This window comes from Coregonus lavaretus (assembly GCF_964263955.1).
Source record: "Coregonus lavaretus genome assembly, chromosome: 28".
Lineage (NCBI taxonomy): Eukaryota > Metazoa > Chordata > Actinopteri > Salmoniformes > Salmonidae > Coregonus > Coregonus lavaretus.
Window position 1 is genome coordinate 33,889,542 of NC_140015.1, and position 10,566 is coordinate 33,900,107.

The 10,566-nt window shown below is 43.7% G+C and overlaps 1 protein-coding gene and 1 pseudogene across 2 annotated transcripts; both read left to right on the plus strand.

The window, feature by feature from the left end:
• Window positions 1–892: 892 nt before the first annotated feature.
• Window positions 893–10,126, plus strand: LOC311103238 (cytochrome P450 2K1-like; annotated as a pseudogene). Its single transcript has 9 exons — window positions 893–911; window positions 1,482–1,679; window positions 1,942–2,125; window positions 5,042–5,182; window positions 5,434–5,593; window positions 6,964–7,138; window positions 7,303–7,442; window positions 7,839–8,077; window positions 9,797–10,126. The product of its transcript is annotated as a cytochrome P450 2K1-like (transcript).
• On the plus strand, window positions 8,194–9,290 carry LOC311104471 (uncharacterized protein). Its single transcript, XM_084146322.1, has 2 exons — window positions 8,194–8,308; window positions 8,528–9,290. Exons 1-2 carry the CDS (start codon window positions 8,226–8,228, stop codon window positions 9,015–9,017), a joined length of 573 nt encoding a protein of 190 aa, XP_084002448.1. The 5' UTR covers window positions 8,194–8,225; the 3' UTR covers window positions 9,018–9,290.
• Window positions 10,127–10,566: the final 440 nt, after the last annotated feature.

Below are 10,566 nucleotides of genomic sequence, written 5' to 3' on the forward strand. Positions count from 1 at the left end.
AGTGACACAACACAGAGACTGGTGTTATCAGCTATAAATGCTGTCAAAGGGCCAGCCTGAAGCACAGGTTATTGAACCAAGCTAAAGATCATTCAGATGATCTCTCTGTTTCTGTGTTTGGTTTGGATGTGTGTTTGCTGGTAACTATTAATGAATTGAAAGAAAATATATCTAGTATTGAACTGAACTGGTGAAACTGAATTCCTGGAAAAGCAACCTGAGCCAAGCCTTAATCCTTACAACAACAAAATATAAATACAAAAAGATTACAATGGAATTTAAAATAAATAAAGTTGTTAAAATTAGCCTGAGAATCAGAGGCTGATGTTGTCCAAAGGTGGGGTGGTGATAACTAATGTTTGGAAACTGTTGTCTGCCTCTGTGTAACTTGCCTGTCCAACCGAAATCTAAGTGTGAAGTTTGAATCAGCGCTCTCTGTACTCATTGGTATACACCTATAGGGAAGTGTAGGAGGAACCCTGTGACATCAGAAACAAACATATCCTAGCTATTGCATAATCGCCCCATCAGTTTGTTCCTCATTCTTTTTCTACTTGTCAGAAATTCTATTCAGTGTTTAAATTAGAGTTGAATACAGAGCGGAACATCTCTCAGGATGACAAGTATTGAAAAAGAGCACCACCATGTGGTGGTCTCCAAAAGAGGTGTCGGTTCCGATTTTAGGTGCAACTGCCCCAGTGTCCCAGTTAGAGAACGTAAATGACCACTAGGAGACAGGGATAGAATCCACACTTTCTTACCACGCTGAACAGACAGGCACACACACAGCGACAGGAAGAGGACTGATGGAATAGTGAATTGTGGTTGTATGGTATTCACGCACTAACACCACGATGATGTTGGGGAAAGTCCAGAGTGAAGGAAAGTGTCCATGGGTGGGAGGTCCATAGGTGAGGCCCTCTGTTGATGCAGCCAGGAGGTTTAGAAACCTGAAGCTGCAGAGCGAGACTGAGGAGCTCAGGGATAGCGTTGGGGGTTCTCCTACCCCAGGTGGACACCTAATTGGTTGACCCCAGTAAGCTGACTTGTTCAGGAGAGTTAGATAAGGCAACCATAGAAAACTGGCCTAGCAACAGAAGTGTGAACGGATGATTTACAACCAATTGGGGGTTAGGGAGCGTACTACAGCAGCTAGAGAATCCCAAAGTTTGTCTCTTGTCCCAGGACCAGAGAGAGGGTTTGAGAGAGTTTTCTTTACAGATATAGTGAACATGATAAACCACAGTCACTGGTATCAGACCATACTATAATTTACTCAATGATCTGCAGGACATGTGCTGTCTAGGCTTGGCAGTATTATTCTATGTTTTTAAAACTGCCTAGCCTCCCCTGTGGCTGTCCATTCCTCTATAAAAGGTGTGCCTTCATGGACAGGCAGATCAATGAGCAGGAAGTTCTTAGAGAGTTATTGTTTTGTGTGAACACAATTAGTCTCTTTTTAGCCCAGTGTAAGGTATAAGAGCTGAGTTTGAAGAGGTCTCTTATAGGTCTTCTCCAGACATCGAGCACGGTGACACTGCTGGGGGCTGTGCTGTTTCCCTCTCCTCTGTTTCCAGTTCTGAGGAACAGTGGAAGGAGCCTCCAGGACCATCCCGCTGCCCCTGTTTGGTAACATGCTCCTGCTGGATTTTAAGAGGCCCTACCAGACTGACAGATCTGTGGGGTGAGATCAATAAATCAAAAGCTTGCTTGATTGAACTATTCAATTTCAAGTACCTCCTCTCTAGGTATTGACCGACTTACAGTATTTAGACTATCAGTCATTCATTTCTGGGAGGTAACACAATAAACCAAATACTAAACTTGTCTGTCAAACATTGACCTCGGATGGTCATCCAGTCATATTTGATGAGGCATTTGGCTCTGAAATGAAAGGATCGTATCTGTCTTAATAAAGCTGTCCCTTTTAATGTTCAACAGCTTTCCAAGAAATATGTCTCCATCTTCATGATTCACTTTGGACCCAGAAAAGTGGTTGTTGCGGCAGGATACAAGATGGTCAAGCAGGCACTGGTAAACCATGCAGAGGAGTTTGGGGACAGGGACATCACTCCTGTGCTCAGTGAACTAAACAAAGGACATGTAATGTCAGATAACTTAACTGGTGCACAGGCCAACTACGTTGCACTTGACAATGGACCATTAAACAGGTACAGTGGGGAAAAAAAGTATTTAGTCAGCCACCAATTGTGCAAGTTCTCCCACTTAAAAAGATGAGAGAGGTGGAATATAAGTATTTGGTCAACTACAAACAAGCAAGATTTCTGGCTCTCACAGACAGGTAACTTCTTCTTTAAGAGGCTCCTCTGTCCTCCACTCGTTACCTGTATTAATGGCACCTGTTTGAACTTGCTATCAGTATAAAAGACACCTGTCCACAACCTCAAACAGTCACACTCCAAACTCCACTATGGCCAAGACCAAAGAGCTGTCAAAGGACACCAGAAACAAAATTGTAGACCTGCACCAGGCTGGGAAGACTGCATCTGCAATAGGTAAGCAGCTTGGTTTGAAGAAATCAACTGTGGGAGCAATTATTAGGAAATGGAAGACATACAAGACCACTGATAATCTCCCTCGATCTGGGGCTCCACGCAAGATCTCACCCCGTGGGGTCAAAATGATCACAAGAATGGTGAGCAAAAATCCCAGAACCACACGGGGGGACCTAGTGAATGACCTGCAGAGAGCTGGGACCAAAGTAACAAAGCCTACCATCAGTAACACATTACGCCGCCAGGGACTCAAATCCTGCAGTGCAGACGTGTCCCCCTGCTTAAGCCAGTACATGTCCAGGCCCGTCTGAAGTTTGCTAGAGTGCATTTGGATGATCCAGAAGAGAATTGGGAGAATGTCAAATGGTCAGATGAAAACAAAATCAAACTTTTTGGTAAAAACTCAACTCGTCGTGTTTGGAGGACAAAGAATGCTGAGTTGCATCCAAAGAACACCATACCTACTGTGAAGCATGGGGGTGGAAACATCATGCTTTGGGGCTGTTTTTCTGCAAAGGGACCAGGACGACTGATCCGTGTAAAGGAAAGAATGAATGGGGCCATGTATCGTGAGATTTTGAGTGAAAACCTCCTTCCATCAGCAAGGGCATTGAAGATGAAACGTGGCTGGGTCTCTCAGCATGACAATGATCCCAAACACACCGCCCGGGCAACGAAGGAGTGGCTTCGTAAGAAGCATTTCAAGGTCCTGGAGTGGCCTAGCCAGTCTCCAGATCTCAACCCCATAGAAAATCTTTGGAGGGAGTTGAAAGTCTGTGTTGCCCAGCGACAGCCCCAAAACATCACTGCTCTAGAGGAGATCTGCATGGAGGAATGGGCCAAAATACCAGCAACAGTGTGTGAAAACCTTGTGAAGACTTACAGAAAACGTTTGACCTGTGTCATTGCCAACAAAGGGTATATAACAAAGTATTGAGAAACTTTTGTTATTGACCAAATACTTATTTTTCCACCATAATTTGCAAATAAATTCATTAAAAATCCTACAATGTGATTTTCTGGATTTTTTTTTCTCATTTTGTCTGTCATAGTTGACGTGTACCTATGATGAAAATTACAGGCCTCTCTTATCTTTTTAAGTGGGAGAACTTGCACAATTGGTGGCTGACTAAATACTTTTTTCCCCCACTGTATGGTTGGTGCTATACTGTAAACACCACCCTAAATATCTGACAAATCTGTTATTCTCTCCTGACTAGGGTTGCAAAGCTACCGGTAAATTACCAAAGGTACTGGAATCTTCAGTAATTTTGGTAATAAACAAGTCATCTATGGCAACTTTGGTAATTTATACTTAAATTACTTTGAAAAAAAATTGAATCCAGAGATTTCTAGTGGATAGACCATAAGGTTGAAGAGAAAAGCTGTAAGGGTTGGTGTGAGGTGTGACCCAGGTGCGGTGCAGGATAGACAGTAGGCAAGGATGGTGAAACAAGGATCTTTACTGGTGGTCCAAAAGCCAGGATACAAAACAATGGACTATACACGAAAACAAATGAGGAGCACATAGGTCTCCAAAAAACAGGCTGACAGCAAACAATACGAAATACTAACTCTGACTGGAAAAACACAATGACACAGGGAGAACACTTCTCGAGTACCTGTAACTCCGTCATGTGATCCGACACATATACATACTGCTTGACATAAAGGAATGAGCAGAGAAAACTGAGCAAGGGAACACAGGGAAGTGAGGGCGTAAATACACAGGTGAATCAGATAGCCACAGGTGACACCAATAGGCAGATAATTAGTCCCAACTGTGAGTGAGGTGCCGCCTATGGTTGTCGGAGGATGACACTTAGTGGGTCGCCCCGGAACTGCGACCCACTCCTGTAACAAAAAGCCTCAATGAAAAAAGCATCTAATCAACAATGGCATTATTTTCAATTAAACTCTGCAACTCTTCCAACTATTTTAGTTTTTTACAACTGCCACCAGTTTGCTCCAAAACATTTATAACAAAGACATTGACATAATAAAATAAATTAAAGTGTGTAAAAATAAATATAAAGGATATTTCATACTGAAACCCTCATATTAAACACCAATGTTATTCACTAAGTCGATGGTTTATATTTAGGATAATGTTTTACAGCTTTTTCATTCATTTTCTTCATAATCTTATTTGATTATTTTATATATTTTACATGTGATAAGGCCACAAAGAGGGCCAGAGATCATTACAAACACCTGTGATGAGCTGAAGTACCCCAAAAGGCCACTAGATATCATCTGATATATATATATATATATATGTTTTAAACATAGAAAGCTACCAAACTTCTGGTAGTTTACTGGTAAACTTCGAAAGTCTCCAGTAATATACCTTCCCTTTGCAACCCTACTCTTGACTATATTAAACTATGAAGAAAAAAAACAGATTTTGTATGAAACCTGCTACTTCCATTAATCTGTGCTTCTGAAAAGAGATCTTGATTCCTGTACGAATGTCACTCAATTACTCCACAAGAACAATATTGTTTCACTGTACTTTTCTATAGGGATTCTGTTTGCCAATGGAGACTCATGGAAAGAGATGAGACGCTTTGCCCTGACAAACCTTAGAGACTTTGGCATGGGTAAGAAAGCAAGTGAAGAGAAGGTCATAGAGGACGTTCGCTACCTGTTTGAAGTACACAATGGTAAGAGTTTGAAGTTCTGATATCAGAAACATAATCAAAACAAGTCTAAGGGCTTTATTCAATCCGTATCGTGGAGGTTCAGCGTTACAGCGTGAATGAAATTTAAAGGCAATGTTCCTGCGTTGGCACTAGCAGAGACTGCATTCACGGTAGATTCTGCATATGTCGGCTCAATCGGAAATTACGTTTACATTTGTATTGCGCAATCTCAGTTTTTCTTATTTCGATTCTGTTGTTGGTCTTTGTCACAGGTAAGGCATTTGACACAACCAAGCAAATGAATTACGCAGTCTCCAACATTATCTGCAACATTGTGTTTGGCAGCAGGTTTGAAAACTCTGATCCCCAGTTCTAAGGCATGATGATCGAGCCAATGAGACCATCCAACTTGGAGGCTCTGTTTCAGTACAGGTATTGTACCGTGCTTATGATGATGATTACTTTGAGAACAATGACAGACTGGTCACACTAGGCTAGATTATTCTAAACTAAGGATCCTGGGACTAAACATCTCCCTCTGCAACTGGATCCTGGACTTCCTGACGGGCCGCCCCCAGGTGGTAAGGGTAGGTAACAACACATCTGTCACGCTGATCCTCAACACCTCAGTCCCCTCCTGTACTCCCTGTTCACCCATGACTGCATGGCCAGGCACGACTCCAACACCATCAATAAGTTTGCCGATGACACAACAGTGGTAGGCCTGATCACCGACAACGATGAGACAGCCTATAGGGAGTAGGTCAGAGACCTAGCCATGTGGTGCCAGGATAACAACCTCTCCATCAACGTGATCAAGACAAAGGAGATGATTGTGGACTACAGGAAAAGAGGACTGAGCACGCCCCAATTCTCATCGACGGGGCTGTAGTGCAGCAGGTTAAGAGCTTCAAGTTCCTTGGTGTCCACATCACCAACGAACTATCATGGTCCAAACACACCAAGACAGTTGTGAAGAGGGCACGACAAAGCCTATTCCCCCTCAGGATACTGAAAAGATTCGGCATGGGTCCTCAGATCCTCAAACAGTTATACAGCTGCACCATCGAGAGTATCCTGACTGGTTACATCACTACCTGGTATGGCAACTGCTCGGCATCCGACCGCAAGGCACTACAGAGGGTAGTGCGTACGGCCCAGTACATCAGTACAGCCAAGCTTCCTGCCATCCAGGACCTCTATACCAGCGGTGTCAGAGGAAGGCCCTAAAAATTGTCAAAGAATCCAGTCATAGACTGTTCTCTCTGCTACCGCACGGCAAGCGGTACCGGAGCACCAAGTCTATAGGTCCAAAAGGCTTCTTAACAGCTTCTACCCCCAAGCCATAAGACTCCTGAACAGCTAATCAAATGGCTACCCGAACTATTTGCATTGTCCCCCTCCAGCCCCCACCCTTACGCTGCTGCTACTCTCTGTTTATTATCTATGCATAGTCAATTTAACTCTACCTACATGTACATATTACCTCAATTACCTCAACTAACCGGTGCCCCCGCACATTGACTCTGTACCGGTACCCCCTGTATATAGCCTCACTACTGTTATTTTTACTGTTATTTTACTGCTTTTATTTTTTACTTACCTATTGTTTACTTCACACTTATTTTTCTTAAAACTGCATTGTTGGTTTAAGGGCTTGTAAGTAAGCATTTCACTGTAAGGTCTACACCTGTTGTATTCGGTGCATGTGACAAATACATTTTGATTTGATTATTTCAATTATAATATCCAGACAAAATAAAAGTTAATTATTGCTTTAATTTTTGTTTATGGGGAAATTGTTGTATAACATGTTTCCATTGCTGGACCCATTGTTGAAGATCAGGATGCTTGTCATGAAAAATTGACAACAAGAAGGAGATGAGGGAGCTGGTGAGGGGCCTGAAGGAGACTTTCAACCTTTAGATGTGTAGAGGATTCGTGGACTCGTTCCTCATCCGAAAGCAGACCCTGGAGGTATGGAGACTTTTTACAGGTAACGTCTTAGAATTAATAACTAGGGGAGTCCGGTGGTAGCCCCCACACACATAAAAAAAGAAATATATACGTTTTATTAAAAACAGTTGAAATAACTGTTCTTGTTTGCTGAAACATTACCTGTGTTTGTTTGTGTATGTAAGGAATCAGGCATCATGGACTCTCATTACCACAATGAGAATCTGATAGACTGTGGCCAACCTGTTTTCTGCTGGTACTGACACCACCGGGACAACCTTGCACTGGGGTCTGCTGCTAATGGCCAAGTACCCCCACATAATAATAATATAATAATAATATGCCATTTAGCAGACGCTTTTATCCAAAGCGACTTACAGTCGTGCGTGCATACATTTTTGTGTATGGGTGGTCCCGGGGATCGAACCCACTACCTTGGCGTTACAAGCGCCGTGCTCTACCAGCTGAGCTACAGAGGACATACAGGGTAAGGATTGATAGAAACCCATACACTAACCTGACACATACACCTTAGTAACTTTGTACAGACATTGCATGATTGTAGTGATGCAAGATAATCATTGTGTTACTTGCTGTAAACATTGGCACATTTACCACTTGAACCACAGGTCTTTGAATTGCAGCCAAGGTAACAGATCCAGGGTAAAGATCATTCAGATTTTATATTAACTTTGTACCTCCCTCTTTCTTTAATTTACAGACCGGGTGCAGGAAAACATCAACAGGCTCATAGGAAGTCATCAGCCCTTGGTAGAGGACAGGAAGAACCTGCCCTACACTGATGCAGTGATCCATGAGATCCAGAGACTGGCCAACATTGCACCCATGGCCATCCTTCACACCACCAGCCGAGACATCACCTTCCAGGGATATTTCATCAAGAAGGGGACGCTTCTGGTGCAATGGGAGAGCCCACACACCTTTAACCCCACACACTTTCTGGATAATAATAATAATAATAATAATAATAATAATATGCCACTTAGCAGATGCTTTTATCCAAAGCGACTTACAGTCATGTGTGCATACATTTTTACGTATGGGTGGTCCCGGGGATCGAACCCACTACCCTGGCGTTACAAGCGCCATGCTCTACCAATTGAGCTACAGAGGACCACGGATGAGGAAGGTTGATTCGTTGATGGGATGCCTTCATGCCCTTCTCTGCAGGTGAGTTCAACTGTTTTGTTTCTTTATTGACACTATTCAGCAATGAACTAAATCAGATATCCTTCTATGGTGCTCACTGCTTTGGCCCAGAGAGAGTTGAGGGGATGGAAGCTATATTGATGACAGTATTGATATTTGTCAACTATAGGAACCAATAGGTGTAGATGTATTGTCCTCATGTTGTCTTCCTCATGTAAGAATGCTGTTCATTGACTATAGCTCAGCATTCAACACCATAGTACCCTCCAAGCTCATCATCAAGCTCGAGGCCCTGGATCTGAACACAGCCCTGTGCAACTGGGTCCTGGACTTCCTGACGGGCCGTCCCCAGGTGGTCAAGGTAGGAAACAACATCTCCACTTCGCTGATCCTCAACACTGGGGCCCCACAAGGGTGCGTGCTCAGCCCCCTCCTGTACTCCCTGTTCACCCATGACTGCGTGGCCAAGCACGTCTCCAACTCAATCATCAAGTTTGCAGACGACACAACAGTAGTAGGCTTGATTACCAACAATGACGAGACCGCCTACAGGGAGGAGGTGAGGGCTCTGGGAGTGTGGTGCCAGGAAAATAACCTTCAGGAAACAACAGAGGGTGCACCCACCTATCCACATCGACGGTACCGCAGTGGAGAAGGTGGAAATCTTCAAGTTCCTTGGCGTACACATCAGCGACAAACTGAAATGGTCCACCCACGCAGAGTGTGGTGAAGAAGGCGCAACAGACCCTCTTCAACCTCAGAAGGCTGAAGAAATTTGGCTTGGCACCTAAAACCCTCACAAACTTTTACAGATGCACAATTGAGAGCATCCTGTCGGGCTGTATCACCACCTGGTACGGCAACTGCACCGCCCGCAACCGCAGGGCTCTCCAGAGGGTGGTGCGGTCTGCCGAACACATTATCGGGGGCAAACTACCCGCCCTCCAAGACACCTACAGCACCCGATGTCACAGGAAGGCCAAAAAGATCATCAAGGACATCAACCACCCGAGCCACTGCCTGTTCACCCCGCTATCATCCAGAAGGCGAGGTCAGTACAGGTGCATCAAAGCTGGGACCGAGAGAATGAAAAACAGCTTATATCTCAAGGCCATCAGACTGTTAAATAGCCATCACTAGCACATTAGAGGCTGCTGCTGCCTATTGAAATCCCTGGCCACTTTAAGAAATGGAACACTAGTCACTTTCATAATGTTTACATATCTTGCACTATGCATCACATATGTATATACTGCATTCTATTCTATAAAATTCTAATGTATCTTAGTCCATGCCGCTCTGTCATTGCTTGTCCATATATGTATATTTTCTTAAATTCCATTCCTTACTAGTTTTGTGTGTATTAGGTATAAGTTGTGAAATTGTTAGATATTACTTGTTAGATATTACTGCACTGTCGGAGCTAGAAGCACAAGCATTTCGCTACACCCGCTATAACATCTGCTAAACACGTGTATGTGACAAATACAATTTGATTTGGTTTGATGTTATCTTCTTCCAGGTCGTAGGGTGTGTCAGGGGGAGGGTCTGGCCAGGATGGAGCTCTTCCTCTTCTTCACCTCCCTCCTGCAGCACTTTAGTTTCACTCCTCCTCCTGGAGTAACAGAGGATGATCTGGACCTGACACCGGCCGTGGGGTTCAGAGTCTGGGCCTAATGTATATTATACATGACTTAAAACAAATGCTCCACTTTAGACAAACATGCTGAAATAGGTTACCTCACCCGCTGTGCTGTGAGCCAGGTCTGAGATGAGAGATCCGTCCCTTAATGGTTTTGGTTGAATTTGACTGCTATATATTCCGACAATGTAATTGATTGATACAAAGCACTGCTATTATGTATGTACAGAATGTTTATTTTTTTGCTTGCTGTCCTGCCTTGTCTGGGACTGGACAGCTGTTGCTAAGCAAAGTCAATCAGTTATCTAGCTAATGTTATCAGTAGTTGACACTACTGAGTATGCAACCTTGTGGGCATGTTTTTATATGACTAGCAAGCATACTTAGTTATTTGTTCTAGCTAGGGAATATGGCTAACACTAACCACTAACTAGCTAGCTAGCTCCAGCAGGAGTGGAAGTTCGGCTGCCTACTTTCCCTCCATGAGCGGTACCAGTTATTGAAGGAGACTGCATTTACACAGGCAGCCCAATTCTGCATGACACAACTGCATGACACAACGCGGAGTGCCTGGATACAGCCCTTAGCCGTGGTATGTTGGCTATATACCACAAACCCCAAGGAGCCTTATTGCTAT

Coding starts and splice junctions, on each gene's coding strand:
- LOC311104471 (XM_084146322.1), top strand. CDS start 8,226: ATGCTCTACCAATTGAGCTACAGAGGACCACGGATGAGGAAGGTTGAT. Junction 8,309..8,527: donor CTTCATGCCCTTCTCTGCAG/GTGAGTTCAACT, acceptor CATTGACTATAG/CTCAGCATTCAACACCATAG.